The sequence below is a fragment of the Ranitomeya variabilis genome, chromosome 5 (genome assembly GCF_051348905.1).
Source record: "Ranitomeya variabilis isolate aRanVar5 chromosome 5, aRanVar5.hap1, whole genome shotgun sequence".
NCBI classification, from domain to species: Eukaryota; Metazoa; Chordata; class Amphibia; order Anura; family Dendrobatidae; genus Ranitomeya; species Ranitomeya variabilis.
In genome coordinates this window covers 83,811,595-83,832,015 of record NC_135236.1, presented here as the reverse complement: position 1 = coordinate 83,832,015, position 20,421 = coordinate 83,811,595, and the positions used below count along the sequence as shown (strand labels likewise).

Sequence of the window (20,421 nt, the reverse complement as noted above, 5' to 3'; positions counted from 1 at the left end):
GGAGCAATCAGAGGAAAAGTATAATAGAAACACGTCACCACTTCTGCATTTATCACCCACTCCTGGTTTTGGCTTACAAATACTGAGGTAAAAAACTGACCAAATGCTGAACGTGTCCATAGACAGGAGACCTGCAGTCCAGCCTGGACACTGTGGTTGTAACACAGACTGTAAAATACAGTTGTGTGAATGACCCTTAGGCCTCCTTTACATGTCCGTGTTTGAGCTATGGGCGGCATCCATTTTCTTCACAGATACCACACGTACCCATTATAATCTATGGTGCTGCACACATGTCCGTTTTTTTTACAAACAGCAATCCAAGCTGTCTAACAACAACGAGACATGCAGCCGATGGGAATCGAGCATATTTTTCAAGCACGCCTACTTCACTCGGTTAGCACCCGAGCATGCTGAGATAATACTTACTCGAGCACGCTCGCTCATCACGATGTATAAAATGTCCACGTTCCGATGATCGATGCGTGTCCCAGCGGTTGGACACCCTAAGATCAATGTTCTTTTCACCGGATAAACCCTTTAAGCACAGTAGTAGCTGTATCTGCAGTCCTATGTAAAAATGCTGTGACATCACAACAAACTGTGACGACTAACAATTTTGGGCTCTGCTACATCATGTTGTAGGAGGTAATAAGTTGGGTTTGTGGGTGTTACCAGCACTGACAAGGGTGTGTGGAAGATCCCAGGGGAGGGAGAAGGGAGAGATCCATTATAAAGGGAGGGTGGGAGAAACTAAGTGACACACACAAAGAAACTTCACACAGAGCAGTTTCCAAAGACAGAGAATTTAGTGGAGTGGGGACATTCAGCCCAAATCAGACTAACAGGCGAGAATGCCCCAGCAACTACAAGCAGACTGGTGAAAGGGGCTTCAGCCATGTCTGGGGGTCACAGGTGGAGCTATCCCTCAGGAATCCAGGTGAGGAGATTGGGGTGGGTGGGGAGGATTCTAGAGCCCCCATTCCACTCTGTTCTCCCAGAGTCCAGACTGATCTATCAGCTGCTGACTGAGCATCCCATAATGCAGACTCAGCTGGGGAGATAATCTGCAGAGCAGTGGGTTAAAGGTCTGCGCAGCACTGTGCCATGGTTAATGTGTGTCAGCTTGTTTTCATGTAGATCGGGTGTAAGTTTACTAATATTAAGCATAATTGGTGTGGGGGCGCTGATCAGAAGTCGGTTGAATACACCATGAAAAAAATTATAATAATAATAATTTATTTTTTTTGAGTGTTTTATTCTGTACTGTTGATATCTAGAAATCATATAATTTAATTTTGAATTTGCAGTGAATGAGTCAGATTGACGTTTTTGGAAAATTAATCTAACATTACATAAAAAAAATAAAACGTATCATTACAGATGCTACCCTGCTACTTTCTAGATCTCTGCTTGCTGACAGTCAAAGCAAACAGTCTCTTGCTTGCATTTTAGAGGCTGAACACCAGCACAGACCAAAGAGTTTATATTGCATGTTGTGATCATGTTGCGTAGCTTTTGCAGTGAAAAGGTTTTTGTTTTGTTTTTTCCTCCACTCCACTCTTCGACCTGTGAATATACCCTTAGGCCATGAGCCCACTGAATATTTTTTTTTGTGTGTGTGAATTTCTGTCACTGTGCATTTTCGTTGTAAATGCAGCGTCTTATATTTCCAGCAAAGTGGATGGGATTTAGGCTATGTGCACACAATGCGGGTTTGCTGCGGATCCGCAGTGGATTTTTCCGCACAGAAACGCTGCAGATCCGCATTGTGACGTACAGTACAATGTGAATCAATGGGATTAAAAAAAAAAGCTGTGCAGATGCAGAAAAATCAGTGCGGAATTGCTGCGGATTTCAAAGAAGTGCATGTCACTACTTTTGTGCGGATCTGCAGCGTTTCTGCAACCCTCCATGTTAAAAATCCACAGTGGCAAAAACCGCAGAAAATCCGCATAAAAACCGTGGCAAATCCGCAGCTGTGGATTCTGCCAGGAGATGCAGAAAATTCTGCACCTCTTTTCCTACGTGTGCACATAGCCTAAGGGCTTGTTCACACTTTGCAGATTTTGCTGTGGATTTTTCCGCAGCGGATTTGGAAAAACCACAGTGCAAAACCGCTGCGGTTTTCACTGCGGATTTTCCTGCGGTTTCTTCTGCGGATTCCTCTGCGGGTTTTCAACAGCACTTTCCTATTGGTGCATGTTGAAAACCGCTGCGGAATCCGCAAAAAGAAGTGACATGCTCCTTCTTTTTTTCCGCAGCAATTCCGCGCGGTTTTTAAAGGGATTTTCCGCAATGTGGGCACAGCGGTTTTTGTTTTCCATAGGGTAACATTGTACTGTACCCTGCATGGAAAACTGCTGCGGATCCGCAGCGTCAAATCCGCTGCGGATCCACAGCAAAAACCGCAAAGTGTGAACATAGCCTAACTCTAACCCTGTGTTTTTGTTTGTTTTTTTTTTACTCCGCGTAAACTGATCTCTGATGTGTTTCTTCAAATCTACAACACGTCAACTTCTCTTGAGGGTATGCTGAGTTTTGTGGAATTTTTTTCCCTTTAGACTTGCATTAGACGCGTTTTTGCGTTTGTGCTGCGCTAAAGCATTAATCTGTAATGCACACATGACTAAATCAATAAAGCTTTGTCAAAGCCAAATACCAAGAAGCAAAAAAAAAGTGTAAAAAAAAAAAAAATGCAATGCAAAAAGCACAAGTAACCTACGGTAATTTACTGAATAGGTGCACTAAATTTGCAACATGAAAAGCCCAATGTGGGAACGTAGCCTAATGTTTCTCCTAATGGCGTAAATGGCCCGGTCTTTGTGATGATGATTTTTATAGGGTGCAGTCAGATGGCTGTATAAGGCTACTTTCACACATCAGGTTTTCAGTGTCAGGCCGGAGTCACACTGCTGCGAGATACGGCCGAGTCTCGCTGGTTAAAAGCAAGCTGTGGCACTGTGGAGCGGAGCGTGTGGCTCCATGTATTGCTATGCAGCTGCACGCTCCGCTCCGGAGTGCCGGTGCCACAGCTTGCTTTTAACCAGCGAGACTCAGCCGTATCTCGCAGCAGTGTGTCTCCGGCCTCAGGCTAAATCCGGCGAATGTTGGAAAAACTGGATCCGGCGCAGATTGTGGAAAAACTGATGCGACGGATCTGGTTTTTTTTTACGGATCCGGCTAGCCTATCTAGATTATTGGATAAAAAAAAAAAAAAATTTGGAGCATGCTCAGTTTAATTAACCGGTTCAGGCAGCCGGATCTGCCACCTTCCGGCGCTTCAGGCTTTTTCGTGGAGACAAAAAAAACCGTTGCAATGGACGTCTTTTCAAGAAACTGAAAGCGGCAGATTTGCCGAATCTGGCGAAAACCGGACGAAATGCAATGTCATCTGGTGCAATCCGGCACTAATACAAGTCTATGGGGAAAAAAACCTGATCCGGCGGCAACGTTCGCCTGATCCGTTTTTTTTTTTTTTTTTAAATTAGCCAGATTTAGCCTGACGGCGAAAACCAGATGTGTGAAAGTAGCCTAAATCAGAGCAAGATCGGAACACAGGGCACAGGACTGGCCGGCAGCTCTTCTGACCGAAGCGTAACAACTGCATAGAAACGCATGAAGCGGCCAAACTACGGAAGGAAGAGCCGCCGACCCGTCTGAACTGCGTTCCAATCTTACTCTGATTTCAGGTATGTTAAAAATCAGTCCCATTCTCATCAAGAAAAGTGGGACGATTTTTTTTTTTCTCACTTGTCATCCTTGTGCCGTCTGTATACAATCCATTTTTTATTAATTTTTTTTTTTACAGGACCATTTACAATTTCCTATATTACACAATTGTCATGTATCCTGAAAAATCGGCTACCATACTAATGGTCCGTATAGCACCTGATTTTTTAAATTTTTTTTTTTCTCGCACTGTACTTATTTTGGAGTCCACTTTCAGCATGCTACGATTTTTTTTCACATGCCGAAAACAGGTGAGAAAAAAATATGCAGATCTGCCCTGCCTCATTGCATAACATTGGTCCTAATGCAATCCCTTTTTTTTTTTTTTCTTTTTTTTTTATCGAAATTGCGCTCGACCAATTTATACACTAGTGTGAGAGAACCATCATTTGTCTGATATGGCAGAACTGTTTGCTACTAATGTTTTAAGTCCACAGAATAATATTCACACTGGTAAAACTTTTAACAAACCCTCAATTGTGCAAAGTATTTGGGTTAAGGGGATTTAATTTTCTGACTGTACACAAGAATGTTTTCATTCATTAGCCGCAAGTAGAAAGACCTGTTTAAAGGGTCTCGTTGTGAATATTCATCAAAGCCGATTTCACATGTCCGACTTTGACCGGCCAAGTATTTTCAGAACTTGTTTGAAGGGTCTAGACATCATAGTAAGTATGGTACTTTGACACGGATGGAACATAAATCTGGAAAAACTGGACGTCTGAAAAGGGCCTGATGGTACATCCATATGGATCAGACACACTACACAATTGGGGCTCGTTCACATGACTGGATTTTCAGTCCAAGTGCTATCTGTGAAAAAAATGGACTGCACTTTGACCAATGTTATTCAATGGTGCAGTGCAGATGAGTGATTATTTTATATATATTTTCACTGACTGCACCTTGCGCTAGTTTCTTCCATTAATTGGATGAGACTCCTTCATTCAAGTCTAAAAATGGACGCCTTACTGAGCCACAGTCCAGCATCCAATTTTTATGGATACATTGCTATTTTGTAACATGGGACACTAAACGATTAATAGCTGCTGATTTAGAAATGGATTGTATACAGGTGACAAGTGAGAAAATTGTCCCAATTTTCCGGATGAAACTCTGAACAATTGTTTACATGCTTGTGTAAACCTACACAGTGGATTTCACCCTTTACATTGCAAAGGGCGAAATCCAAGATTGGAAGACTGTAGAGAGGCAAATGTTTGTCCCTGTCTTCAAAAAAGGAAAGGGGACGGAGCCAGGAAATTACAGGCCAATGAGCCTTATTTCTATACCAGGAAATATCCTTGAACAAATTATTTAACAGCATGTATGTAAATACTTAGATAAGAATACAGTAATTAACCAGAGCCAGCATTTGTTTGTAGCAAACAAGTCATGCCAGACTTATTTAATTTCCTTCTATGATGGAATAACTGACTGGGTGGTACAGGGAAATGTGGTAGATATAGCAAATCTTTGAGGGTATGTGTCCACGGTCAGTAAACGCTGCTTGTTTGACGCTGCGCAGAGCTGCAGCGTCAAACACGCAGCGTCCAGATGTTCCAGCATAGTGGAGGGGATTTTATGAAATCCCATGTCCACTATGCGTGGAAACACGCACGCGTCGGCCCTGCGACTCCGGACATGCTGCGCGTCTTTTCAGATCGCAGCATGTCCGTGTTACCTGCGGCGACGCTGCATCGCCGCAAGTAATATCACAGGGCCCTATGCGAGGAGTGCGATGATCCCGGATGTGTACAGTTAACACATCCGGCATCATCACGTCCCAGAAAGGGGGCGGGGCTTAGCGCCGAGCGGCTTCGCCGCTCCGACGATACCACCGGCCATCCTGAACGTGGACACGCACCCTAACTTCGGCAAAGCATTTGATAAAATATCTCATACTATCCTTATTGAAAAAATTACCAAGTATGGGATTGTCAAGGCTACGGTTAACTGGATTCATAACTGGCTCAGTGATCGTTCTCAAAGAGTGGTAATAAATGGTTGCACATCCAATTGGAAGGATGTTTCAAGTGGGTTACCACAAGGTTCTGTCCTGGCCCCAGTGTTCAACCTTTTTTGTAAATTATGTAGATAAGGGAACTGAAAGTAAACTGATCAAATTAGCAGACGATGCAAAGCTAGGAGGGATAGCTTTACACTAGAAAAGACAGAAAAGATTCAGACAGATCTAGATATGATTGAACAATGGGCAACAACTAATAGAATTGCATTTAACAGGAAGAAATGCAAGATTCTACATCTGGGCAAAAATAATGAAAATTACGCTTACGAAATGGGAGGAATACAACTAAGCAACAGCACGTGTGAAAGACTTGGGTATACTAATAGATCACAGACTGCACATGAGTCAACAGTGTGATGCAGCTGCAAAAAAAAGGCAAACACCGTTCTAGGATGTATTAAGAGAAGCACAAAGTCTAGATCACGTGAAGTAATTATCCCCCTCTACTCCTCCTTGGTCAGGCCTCATCTGAAATACTGTTTCCAGTTCTGGGCACCACATTTTTAAAAGACATTCAAAAGCTGGAGCAAGTAAAGAGAAGAGCTACCAGCATGGTGAGCGGACTACAAACTATGTGTAGCGCCCCCACCGCTGCAGGGCCGAGGGGTACCCGGTACCGGGCCTCTGAGTCTCTGTTCTGGGGTAGTCACGGTGGCTAGACCCGGCCCGTGACCCTGCTGAGGGGCGTACAATGTAGGTAGAGGTATAGGAGGGTGTTATCGTGCAGGACGCAATCAATCACAAGGACACAGGGGTGCAGTCTCTTTACCTCTTTACTGAAGGTCTCAAAGTCCTCAATCCGGAATACGGTTATCCAGGCTGCGCAAGTCCGGCCGGTCCGATGGCACCTCCAGAATTCCCTTTGCAGGTGGAAATCAGTGTCTACCTGCTAGCCCTTGTGTGTTGCGGTCCTCCCCTGCTGTGCTTACGGAATAGTCCCCACAACTGTTGTGTCTGTTTCTCGTGTTCCCTCACAACTCGATCGGATGATGTTCTTCTCCTCCGTCCCTTCCTGATGTTCTGGTTAGGACGCACCCGTATGACGGGTAGGCTCGGAGCTCTTCCGGGACCCCAGAGTCGCCCCTCTCCTAGTGTGCCCCCTATGTCTGCTTAGGTGATGTAGGTGAGACAGCCCGCCTGTAACTGACTGTCCTGCCGTAGGTTTGAAGTATGGCCTGGAGTTCTGTACTTCCTCGGCGTTCCGGCCACCGGTAAATTGCGCCTCAGTAGGATGTTGCCTCGGTCTAACAGCACGACTCCCACTGGTATTTCTCCTTCTTGGTTTGATCTCGTTTCTCACTCAGCACAATAAATCTCGCTTCTTATCCTTTCTTGGGGCACTGCCGCAATGTCGTGCAGGCACGGTCCCGTAACGTTCTCTCTGGTTGCCAGGCCTCTGTCAGGATCCCACCCCTGACAGGGACCCTACCGAATCTTCCCCCACAACACCCTCTGCCACAAGGTGTTCCCTGGTTCCAACCCAGTCAGCTTTCTCATCTAACTTCCTGCCTAACCCCCAGTTTTACCAAAGTGTGAGTAGTGGCCTAATGAAAAGAACCATTAGCTCCCCCTGGAGACCCGACTGAAATGTATTGGTGTATGTGATACCTGGTCAGATGAATCCCTTCAGTGCCATCAGACGTACCATAGCCCCCCATAGTGGCGGAGCAACAGTACTGCAACGACCAGGACTCTGGGGCGCTGCATATGTCCTAGGAGGTATAGTTAAAGGATCTGGGAATGTTTAGCTTGCAAAAATGAAGGCTAAGAGTAAACTTAATAGCTGTCTACAAATATCTGATGGGATGTTGATGTAGAGGGATCATCATTATTCTCATTTGCACATGGAAGCACGAGAAGCAATGGAAGGAAACTGAAAGGGAGAAGATACAGATTAGGTATTGGAAAAAAACTTTTTGACAGTGAGGGTGATCAATGAGTGGAACAGGCTGCCATGAGACATGGGGAGTTCTCCTCCAATGGAAATCTTCAAATAGAGGCTGAACAGACATCTGTCTGGGATAGATTAGTGACTCCTGCATTGAGCAGGGGGGAGGTTGGACACGATGACCCAGGAGGTCCCTTCCAACTCTAACATTCTAAGATTCTATTAAATCTCCTCTAAAAATACAGGGAGTAGATTGACATGCTTTGGATTTCAAATACGGCACGTGGATGAGATTTTCATGTAATCTTATTTACATCGAAAAATACAGTGGCTCTTTTATATCCAGAAAATCCGCTGCTTATTTGACAAGTGAATGTACCCTCAGGCTCTTTAAAATTTCTTTCCTATCCAAAAGGTATGTTTGTGTCTGAAGAGCAGAAAACAGTTTTTCAGGTTTTCATATTTCTCATGTATTTACCCCCCTAGCGCTTAGTAAGTTGTGACAGTAGGAACACTATGGTCTACATAAAAATATGGAGACTTGTCATCATCTGATCTAAATGGATCAAAGATGAAAGAAAAAAATAGAGATTGCACTTGCCACCCTGTGCCATCCACTTTTCTGTTTATTTATTTTTTTAAATAATAATTACAATATGACCCACGGATGGTAAAAACAGACACATAGACCTAAAACTGATACACCTCTGACTTTTCTGATCTGGATTTGTGGCGGATCTCACGTGGCAAGCAATGGGAGTCATTGTGCAGCAGATTTTTGGCTGGGTGTGAACATACTCATAGGGGTCTGGGTTGTATGAATCCTTATTGGGCTACCTACAGCATTCTGTAGCTCCCATATTTTACCTCTGCGCGGCTCAAATTTTGTTAGCAAGGTGGTTTTTTTTTTTTTTTTTTTCTTCACTATAGACTCCTATGGAATTTGAGAAAAGAAAAACATAGGGCATTTCTATTGGTGTGCCATATAAAACACCAATGAAAACAACCTTCACACTAAGGCAAAGAATAAAATGGAACAATCTTTATTTAAATATAGTACATATACATATTAAAATCAATTGTTGGCGGGTGAAATACTCAAGACACAGGACAAAGGTGGGTAACCCAGAGCAAAAACTCCATAGGTAATAAATAGTATAAGTAAAATAAGCCAAATGAGTGCCAATGTGCAATTACTCATATATAATACACATTATAACAATACATGGTAGCATAAACAATATTGCTACTACTGGAGGCAAGGTAAGCCACTAAAGTGCCAATGTGCAAATGTAAACAGAGTCTGACCCCCAGACGAAGCATTTCGGTGCGAAACGCGCGTCGGGTGTGGTGGGTCCCCAGGAGCGCTCCTGCTGGTAAATATATATGCTATTTTTTGCCTTTACCATATGTGTTGTATATGACTCTGTTTACATTTGCACATTGGCACTTTAGTGGCTTACCTTGCCTCCAGTAGTAGCAATATTGTATGCTACCATGTATTGTTATAATGTGTATTATATATGAGTAATTGCACATTGGCACTCATTTGGCTTATTTTACTTATACTATTTATTACCTATGGAGTTTTTGCTCTGGGTTACCCACCTTTGTCCTGTGTCTTGAGTATTTCACCCGCCAACAATTGATTTTAATATGTATATGTACTATATTTAAATAAAGATTGTTCCATTTTATTCTTTGCCTTAGTGTGAAGGTTGTTTTCATTGGTGTTTTGCATGCCCCCTTCATGGCAGTATACTAGGGATAATTATAGGAGTTGGTGTGCCATATAAACAGATATTGCTTCCAGAAGAGTAAAAGGCTGCAATGGAGGCCGCATATGGCAAATTTTTGTACGGAACTCTGCATAATATTCTGAGTGTAAATAAACATATAGTGCAGATTTGTCCGTAGAAAGTAAGTCCGCAAGGACAGGGTCCTCTCCCCTCTGTACCAGTCTGTCATCATAAATTTGTGTACTGTAAATGATATCTATAACCCTGTATGTAACCCCTTTCTCATGTACAGCACCATGGAATTAATGGTGCTATATAAATAATAATAATTTGTGGATATGTAGTATGTGAAATTTCACTGTGGAGTTTATCAGATTTATTGCAAAAGGTAAATTCTGCACCAATCTGCAGGCAACATGTTAAATTTTGTTGTGGATATGCTGCCAAAAAAAAACAACAAAAAACCCAAATCTGCTACTTGTGCACATACTTAGGACTCGTGCTGACTGTAGCTTTGACGGACAGCACTTGTGCCCATATTATAATCCGAGGCTGTGCACATGTCCAAATCTTTACTTTTTTTTTTTTTTTTTTTTTCATACCTTGGACCACTTGATTCGCCTCTCAGAACTGGATGGCACTCACCCATTCATGTCTATGGGTCCAAGACCGCCCTTAGATAACATCCTATTTTCAGACTGACTTTTTTTTTTTTTTTTTTCTCCACCTCTCAGAAAATCTGATCCCACTCTGATCAGAGTCTGATTAATATAATCAGACCGATTTTCTCGGATGGAGAGAAAATGGTGTTCTTCCCCCGGCCCTTAGGCTGTGTGTCCACGATGAGTTTAGCTCCATTCAACAATGCAAAAACTGCAAGTATAGAGCATCTTAAGAGCTGAAAATGCGTGAGGAGTGGTCCGTTCACTTCTTTTAACCACTTGGCATCTATGGAAATCTGAAGCAGTTAAACACTCCAAAGACTGAACAATATTAAGGGCGCAGTCAGGGGACCTTATAAATTGGCCGGCAGCTTGAAATATTCCTATACAGCTTGGGTCGGGAGAGCCGCCGTTCCGTCCGTGCATTGCAGTCTGATTCATATAATGCTCCCTAACGGTAAGTCCTTTTTTACTCAGAAATGCACGTACTGTACCTTTAGGATAAGTTCACAAGGTGTCGAGTTCTTGCCTCAAACTGCTATAATTGTCAATTTTATCTAAAATGGGTTTAAGATGAATAGATTAACAGCTTCTCCGTCACAGATATTTCTGCAACAAAATTTGCCGAGTGGGAATTCTCTCTCGGGCCTTGATTCATGAAGGTGTTATTTGTTATGAAACCTCTTCAATTGTCATGAAAGTGGGCCAGGTCCATGTCTAATTCTTAAAATTTACACCACTTTATTGGCGTAAATTTCACTAGAAATGTACTCCAGTCCCTGACTAGAGTAACAATTCTGGTGGTGTAAGATAATTCATTAAACGATGCGGACCTCTTAATGAATTCGGCCCACTTTACTCCAGCGGTCTCGATCATAAGGGTGGTGTGCACAACATGTCGAGGAAATACGGCAAATCCACTTCATATTATGGTGCCTAGAATGTGAATGAAATTGAAGTACAAAACTGATCCACGCTGCAGATTTGTTAATTGAAGCTGCACTTGTCCAGTGCACATTTTATCCTTTGCTTTACATGGTGTGAAATATGCATAATAATCATAGACCATACCATGTAGGACCATATGCTAAAGGTCCATAGTACGGAGACATTGTTATCCATATTCCACCTTTCCGGCTCTATACCTCCTGTTTTCCTGTGTACTTGGAATAAAAGTGAAAAATAAACAGATGAGTTCTAGTCCAGTAGTGTTTCTTCATTGATGATTTACATCATGTAATCTACCTCGTTGGCTTAAGGGAATCTGTCAGCAGGATTTCACACCCTAAACTATTTCTACGTGCTTGTAGCTCTTCAAAAAGATAATTCCAGCAATATCTTTAAATGGCCGGTCCGTTACTGAGAAATCAGTTTAAAGTGAAGTGCAAATGAGGCTGAAGAGCTGGTTGTAGATCTGAAGCCTCTGTCACTCCAGCTCTATTCCCCACCCAGAGCCGCCCCCTTTTGCTTGACTGAGAACTTCTTCTAAATTCACATAGCATATTCACATAGCATAGAGGTTGTCAGTCAAGCAGGAGCAAAAAGCGATGTGCGGGCAGTAGAGCTGGAGTGACCGAGGCTACAGATCTACAGATACATTTGCATGTCAATTCAAAAGCTGATTTCTCAGTAACAAGGGAATGGACTGGCCATGTAAAGGTATTGCTGGACTTTGTCTTTGATAGCGTTAAATGCACATATAAATATGTCAGCAGATTCCTTTCAGTACTGCATAATAAATGCCTAAAAGTATTTTTTTTCCCTACTTGTCTTTGATCAGGTACTGAATATTATGCCACCGTCTTTCTTCTCCATAATGAAATGACAAGTTCTGAAAATCCCTTTTAAGGCACAGAGCAGCGTCTTCTACTCCCCTCAAACCTTGGCACCCTGGGGGTATCTCCAGTTTTGAGCTGTACTGTGGGATAGCTTTCTCGCTGGCAGTGCCCTGCTACCCTTCAGGACTGTAACAGGAGCAATTCCAATACTATTATATTGGGTTATGGCATCTGATACCTTTCCCTTTTTATAACTTGGCCCCAAACCGAAGCCTGACTTGTAGATGGTGCTTGAGCATGGTTCCTCCAGTGCTTTGGACGGATTTGCAGTGAGTTTTCCGATGGCCTGAGGATAGGAAGAGCCAGTTAGGACAAGTTGGAGAATCTGCAATCCTACCTCCCCCGAAATTCCAGCGTTTCTCAAACAAATATTAAAAGGCTGAGAAACCAGAATGGCAACATAGTTCTGAAGCAAGCTATAGGCGGACAGTACTTTAGGAAGGCCATGATTGCTATATTGATGGATGCCTGTGGACTCTTACATGGGCTTCTTATGTTCTTGGGTAGGAGATGGCTACTTGTGTTTGCCTGCATGTAAAATTAAATTGTCTTTTGCTAAAAATTTAAGGAAGAGGGACTTCAATAAAAAAAAAAATAAATCTGATAATATCAATTCTATTAATTGCACTGGTGGAGACAGAGGGGTCTATAGTGCAGGGGCAACATACCACCGCACAGGAGCCCAAGAGGTAAGGGGGCCACATCTACCTCCAAAGCAGATGGAATTGAGCATTATGATGAGCTATTGGGCTGAACAAGGGCCATATATTGTTCTTGTGCAGAAGCCCTCTTCTATGTCCACAAGTGGTATGGTGATACGATAATGGTAGGCCTTGGCCTTCAGAAGAAGGGTCAGAGTCTCTGTTAATAAGTCGACGTGACTGTGAAAATCTAAAGTCATGTACATTGTACTGTACAGGTGTAATGCCCAACCCTAGATCTATAGGAGTCACGTATATTTATAATCCTCGGGATCATTCACAAAATACTGTGTTTCTAATTCTAGAGCCAGGCCGTTTGTCTTTGTCCAACCCAAAGTCCTCCATGAGTCCTCCATTAAGCAGGCTGCAATTTTTGACTAAAGATGGGAACTTGAGAGCCGAGTCATCACTGACCATTAGGTGTGTTGTACTGGTTCAACTGGTGCGATCAGTGAAATTATAGAGAGAAATAATAGAAGGCTGTGTTGCCTTCCACACACTCGAGTCCATGCAGGGCAACTATGTAAATTTAGTGTTACATAATCACAGAAGAGAAATGGAAAATTTTTGCAAAGCTGATACTTTTTTTTTTTTTTTTCACAAGTTTTCAATATTTGGTAAGATTGGTATCCGGTTTACGTTTAGTGTACTTGTCTTTTCTAGGTTTTTCCATTAAATGTTTCTGGAGCTGCTTCTATGTGGAGTAGTGCCTCACCCATAGGTGCCACCCCACGCCATGTTACATAGTATGAACTGGCCAATTTTGGCAAGATAAACCAACCATCTAATATACATGGGTGCAGACCGGCTCTTTCCACAGTTGGTAGGGGAGAAGATTCGAGCACTTGGATTGTCACATGCTCTTTCCTTTTATTTTCATGGGGCAAGAGCTTGTACATATAGTATATGGCAGCGACTTATTCATATATTTTTTTTTTTATTTTTTTTTTTTCTCTTTAAAACACGCGCGTGCTTGGCTGAGCTTCTCCAGTATGTGTATGGCTACGTTCACATTTGCGTTGCGTCGGGCGCAGCCGTGGCGACGCATGCGTCATGCGCCCTATATTTAACATGGGGGGGCGCATGGACATGCGTTGTGTTGCGTTTTGTGACGCATGCGCTTTTTTGCCGCAAGCGTCAGGGCGCAGAGGACGCAGCATGTTGCATTTTTTTTTGTGCTAAAAAAAATGAACGCATGCGTCACAAAATGCTGCGTTTTGCATGCGTTTTTGCGTGCGTTCTGCGTTGCGTCGCCGACGCAGCACACAACAACGCAAATGTGAACGTAGCCTATGGGAATCGGAAGAGATGGCGGTCAGCTGAACAAACATGCATTTATTGTGTATGGCCAGCCATGCTGGGATCTAACATGCAAAACCTAGGATAAAAACAATAAGCAAATGTCCTGCAGTAAATAAATGGTAGTAATACATGTAAATGACACTATTTGATCAAAAAAAGCGTTAGCCAACCTACCGCGGCAAGCTGTAACCAATCAGGATGGTTCCTAACTCTGGTATTTCACCTTACCATGTACCAGCAGGCTTAAAAATAGACAAAAGAGAGCAGGACCTAGACCTGACTGTTTCACGTGTTGCTGTGGAAAACTAAATACACAAGATTGCATGACAGTTGGTATACGTGAATCCTCATGAGTTTCTCTACCCACCTTTTACTCCTCATTTTTACCCTTCAATCAACGGCCCGACCACTTTATCTGAAATAAAAAACTGACCACAATGGTATTTGGATAAGTTGGCCACAGCAGCCGTTTATTAACACATAATAACAAACAGTTTATTTATTAAACATTAACCCCGGGGAGGGTGGTCCTCGAAGCCCCAAAATGTAATAAACTTGGCCTCCAGACCATAAAAACTTGTCCTCCATAACCGTAAAACTTGGCCTCCAGGTCACGTCTTGCCTCTAGCCGCTACGCTCCAGCTCAGACGCCCAATTTCCTCCAAAATTACCCATATATCCTAATTATCACCTCCATGTGATCTTTTTGTTCCATTCCAAATTTGTTCACCCACGGGGGAGTCCAGGACCTTAGAGATCCCCCCCCCCCCCCCCCCCCCTCCGATCCACCATTTCCATCACCACCAACCTCAAGGACCTCCCCAACCCCCCCCCCCCACGCCTTGCTGCCGTGACAGAGCAACAGAAAACATAACGCAATAATTCGAGCAATACAATGATAATAACCCCTTTTTCTTAACGACCTTGACATCACCTATGAACGTTTCCAAAGCAACCAACAAAAAAGGGAGGGTGGGTGGGAGCTTGTTTCTAGTACGGTGGGGGACCTAAAATGGTTGCCCCACTGAGATGGCCGTTGCCCCTTATACTGCCCGCCCTTACTCCGCCTCTTCTCCCCATTCCCCCTCCCCCTAGCCATACATCATTCCCCTGATTCAAACTTATTACCCCTTCACCACCCAAAATTCCTTCAACCCAATGCTTTCTCATGTATTATCACTTAACCCTGTCATGGCGTCCTCCCTTTGAAAGCCTGCGGCCCAGTACGGCCTTACTCAACCCTAAACTGGGAGTTGGCGCGTATATAGTGGCCAGCTGTACCGGGAGCTGGTGCGTATGCCACGGCTAGCCGTGCTGATAACTGACGGGCATGGCACGGCCAGCCGTGCTGGGAGCTGGTGCGTATGGCATGGCCAAGCTGCTTTTCTTTAAAAAATTCAAGCCAGGTAGTGTCCTTCCATTACTGCTCCACGTTCTGATGGCCTAAGTAGGTCACTCATGTTTTCTCTTATCTCTTGTTCCATAGGGAGATGTCATAAATGTCACTGATCAAGAACATGGACCAGTGCAGGGGCTTGAAACTACTACAAATTGGAACTGGAAATCTCCTTCACATTTCACCAATGGCAGCAAAATTTCTCCAGGACACCCAAGTGGACTTGTTCCTGGTAAGGAAAACCTAGAAAATTAACCATTTTATTGTCTTCTGACTTCCACTTCTTCATCAACACATTAAGCAACTTCCATTGGGATTCATCCCCCTTTTCCTCCTTATTCACTGTATGTTTTCTCAATTTTCTCTTCAGGACTCATTGCCGCAGGAATCTTTATAATGTTCCTACTCTGTCTCTATGCCATTCTATGGAAATGTATGGTATCACCCCCGCACAAGTGAGTGGCACAATACTTTATTATTATTGCACAAGTGTTTACCCTATGCAGAAAACGGTATCAAAATTGACCTGTCTATATGAAAAGAGCAGAGGCAATTTGCATATATGAAAAGACAAATATACACTCACTATGGGGTTTAATTATTGGGATCCCCACTGATCCTATGAACGGAGCTCCCTACGTCTTAATGAATGAGCATTAGTGCAGATACATGCCCACCACCTCCTTCCCTTCTCTGGGACTGATGGAGGCAGTAGAGCAAGCAGTGAATGGAATGGATTGATATGCACCACTGCTCTAGTCACTCAGGACTGTGGGACCCTCATTCTCTAGATTAGTGAGGGAAAGAACAGGAACAGGGAGTTCCACATAGGGGGTGCAGCACAGAGAAGTCCTGCATAGAAATTTGAGTGTGTAGTAGTCAGTGATGTACAGCATTGACGAAAGCTATGAATAAGTATGTTTTGACTCTAAGGACAGATTTAGACGGCCTTATCGAAAAATGGGCAAGTACTGTCTGCAAATTCAGAATGTGACTGGTTCCATGTGCAGCTCTGTGTGCTCGTCTGCATTTCAAATTGGGCATGCTGGAGCTCCCTTAATATTGTATGCAATATTCTTGTGCGTAGAACTGACCTGAACAGTCCTTTAGAAAAATCAGCAATGTGCATTATCACAATGGCTATAATGGATCTGTGCTCAGTCCGTGGCCACAGGGACAGACATCACATGGACTGATTATATGCTCGTCTGAATGAGCCCTAATTTACAAGAAGCAGCTAAACATGCCACTGCCTAATCTACAAAAGATACTGTGCAATTTGTGATGATCACAGCTGTAGATTCTGAGACGTTTATCAGCCACAAAGTTATGTCATCATCATTTTTTTTTTTTTTTTTTTTTTTTTCATGAGCAAGTTACAAAAGTTCAGCAACCTTTTGGGATTTCAACACGTTCCTGTAACGTTTTCTTATGCCTAATCACTTTCTCAGTGGTAATTTATATATAATTAGCTTGGAAGTTGGTCAACAACTGACATTGCTCCAATATCTGTATGTATTGTAAGGTGGCTGCCAGAAATATCCTTGAGGGAAGATATGTATCATCAAGGCTGGTAGCCTCAGTGATGTAAGCCAAGAAAAGCAGGCTTCAGCACTTATAGTTCTGAGAGAGTTAATATGGCGTGTCCAGGGCTGGGTTTTTACTAGCAGTCAGAGAGATGGATCACATATTCCCACCCTGGGGCATAATACAGCAAATAAAAACACCAGTTGTCTTATTCAGTGTCTGTGTCGGGAGGGGTGTAGACCTCCAGTATTGCTTGTTTTTGCTAAAGGACTCAAGAGCTAAACACTAACTTGAGTGAGCGAACCCGCAATACTGTATATGGACGATTTACATTGTATTTTCACTTATGTTGGAAAAGGCAGTTTTGTTTGGTTTCCTGACCAGTTTATGAAGTCTTAATAAACCAGCCTGGACATTTTACTGAAACTGCTTCCTGTGCCTACCTCAAACGCAACAGAGTGAGTCAAAACCCTACAGCATGTTAAAGCAAGCAGCAGCATCTGCATATTCATATATAGCTATAGTTTTTGGACTGTGTGTGCCTTGTTGGCACAATTTATCCTTTTAATTCCTAGGCCCTATGAGAAATCTGTAACACAGTTCTTCATCTACAACATTTAAAGGCTCTATTCCATTGGGATTTTCCAACAATCTAATGTTTATGGGAGCCAGTGGTGTGACTAAAGCCTGAGGGGCCCCGATGCAAATTTTAGATCTGGACCTAAACCTGCACATCCGTCAAATGTATGGGCCCTTGTAGCATTCTAGATCTTGTGAAGACATACGTGTTCACCCTCTCATGTAACAATGTCCTCCATCCTGTAATAGTCTCTTTCCTGGTATAATGTCCTCCATCCTGGGTTCCTTCCTTTTGTAATGTCTTCCGTTCTGGGCCCCTTCCAGTAATATATGTACAACATCATGGTAACATGTGCCCCATTTTGGTGCTTGTTCTAGTAATAATGTCCCTATTCTGTAGCTCTTCTACAACAAATTTATTTATTTTTTAACTCCTACTTCCACGATGTGCAGTGTTCTTATCTATATAGCCAGCGCAGAAGCTGGCAGCTGACTTCAGTGTGCAAGCTACAGGTAGCGCATTACATCACTGCAATGCGCAACCAGTGACTTGCACGCCAATGTCCGCTAGCATATATTGCATTGCAGGGACCTAGCAGGTCTCTGCACCACAATACATTTCAGCTGAAGGTGTGTCCTTAGATGCACATCCATCTGAAATGGCGGCTGGCATCAGCGAGCCCTTCTCCCATACGGGCCCGTTCACATCCTCTGGAATTGTGATCGTTTGACATAAGGATCAGATGGCTAGAATTTAGGAGAGATAAGCCACTGCCATAGCAGTCTGACAGCTGCTCTCTTACAGAGAACACTTGAGCAAATGGCTGAGCGCAATGCTTCTGTGCATGGGGAAGTCGGGGATAGATGGCCAACAGCATGTTGGCCAGCTTAAAGGTGTTGTCCACTACTTGGCAGCCCTTCTCAATGCCTGTTTCACCCCAGTAAAATAACACTTGCTCCAGTGCTGGTTCCAGCTGTGTCAGCATGGTCTCTCCCAGGGCTTGCGTGACATTGTCATGAAATCTGAGGCCAATCAGTGCTGACTTCACTCTCCTCTCCTTCTGAAAAATCAAGACAACCAGGGAAAATGAGAGCAGCTGTCACTTCCTCCAGATGTCAAATATGTCCATAGGAGAGGAGAGTGAAGCCAGCGCTGATTGGCTGCAGTGATGGCATGACATAATGTCATGCAAGTCCTGGTAGAAACAGAGTAGACACCTGCTTGAATGGCACCAGCACAGGAGGGGAGTATAAGTATTAGCCCAGGGTCACACTTGTGAGTGCAATGCGAGAAACTCGCATCAATACGCGGAACTGCTGCCGGCACTCGGGACCAGAACGTGCGGCTGCATGTATTTCTATGCAGCTGAACGCTCGGGTCTGAGTGCCGGGTATTGATGCAAGAGACTCGCGTGAGTTTCTCGCATTGCACTCGCAAGTGTGACCCCGACCTTAATATTTTACTGGGGGGGAAACCTAGGGATTCAGATGGGGCTCTCTGAGTGAGTAGTCGACCACCACTTTTTAAGTTGTAGTATTTATCTACTTATACAGGTAGGTTTGTCTCCTCAGCCTTCAGAGTCTAAATAGTTGCAATCTCCTATATGGTGGTCATAGATGAGTGAACCCCTATATTGGTCAAAGCTTAATGTCGCTCCAAATATATGCTTCCCATAACTACCATAACTCAATATAATAATGTATCACAGGGTTGCTATTCATTGAATGAGTTCCACGTGTGAAATGCTATATTTGTAATAGGAGATTTGAAATGGGGGTTGCACCTCTTTCCATGGCTGCTCCTCCACTCACATTTTGTTTGCTTTTTCCACTTCTTTCCTTTTTAACCAGCCATTTATTTCATCCCACAGAAAGCGGAAAAAACGTGGTCCTGCCAGCTCCAACTCTCAGAAGCCACTTGTTGTATAATCCGCATAAGCCAATGTTGGCCTGTAGGAATAAGTGATGTCTGCAGAACTTTGATATCCTTTTCTTCTTGGATTGCAGAACCCTGAAGAATATTAATAAAACCCTGATTTCTTTGCAGAGGGTTGCAGCACATTATTTGTTCTGCACACTGTTTTTCATTTTACGACCTGCAGAGCAGGTCTGAATATTTTGTATATTTTTGCCCTTTATTTTACGTGGATCTGTATGCCAAGTACAGCATGCAGCCGGATCCCTGCCTTACAGTGGTGTAAATAAAGACTTGAGTTGCTCATCCATGTGAGCTGAACATTCCTTTTGAGGAGATGTGGCAACAAACAGCATCCCATCTCCAGCAGAGGAGGAAGAATGCACCCTTCTCCAAAGCGAGACATAAAAATGACTTTGAGTCATCCGCTGTGGATTAGAAAACTAATTTATTTTTATATTTAGATTCTTATGATATGTAAGATGTCAGTTTCTAAAACTTGTAAATGATGTTAATAAAGATATATTAACACTTCTGTAAATGTCACATGGTTGAGCAGATGATTTGATAACAGAAGGACAGGATGACGTTTTTTAATTTTTTGCGCTTTTGCTTTTTTCTCCCTCTTCTCCCAAGAGCCAAAACTTTTTTTTTTTCTAATGATATAGCCATTTTGAAGGCTTATTTCCAGGACGTCCCTCCTGACAGCACCACCAGGAGGTTGTCCTTCTTATCCTTGATAGGGACAGGAAACACAGAAGAGGTTAAATAGCCCCTCCCCACCTCCACCCCTCAGTGTTTTTCCTGTCCCTATCAGGGACAGACGCAGAGGAGCGATGGCACGGCTTACCGTGCTGAAGATCCACGTAACCGGTCGAGCAGGGCTCCCGGAGCAGTCCCATCCCTCTCCCGAGGGCCCTGAGCAGGCGGTGCAGGGCGCCGCATAATAGCGCTGATACCGCTGGAGGTCCCTCAGCGCCGGTCGAGCTGTGCTCCCGACTTCGGTGCATCCCTCTTCAGAGGGCTCTACACCTTTTTTGCTGCACCCGGATACCGGCGGTGATTCTCCCAACCCACGCCGGAGAGCGCGCTGGGTTGGGCCTGCGGGGGGCG

General features: G+C 43.6%; 1 protein-coding gene across 1 annotated transcript; it reads left to right on the top strand.

The window, feature by feature from the left end:
* The first annotated feature begins 763 nt into the window (after nucleotides 1-763).
* Nucleotides 764-19,843, top strand: LOC143774950 (uncharacterized). Its single transcript, XM_077262763.1, has 4 exons — nucleotides 764-940; nucleotides 15,378-15,519; nucleotides 15,658-15,742; nucleotides 19,265-19,843. Exons 1-4 carry the CDS (start codon nucleotides 899-901, stop codon nucleotides 19,320-19,322), a joined length of 327 nt encoding a protein of 108 aa, XP_077118878.1. The 5' UTR covers nucleotides 764-898; the 3' UTR covers nucleotides 19,323-19,843.
* Nucleotides 19,844-20,421: the final 578 nt, after the last annotated feature.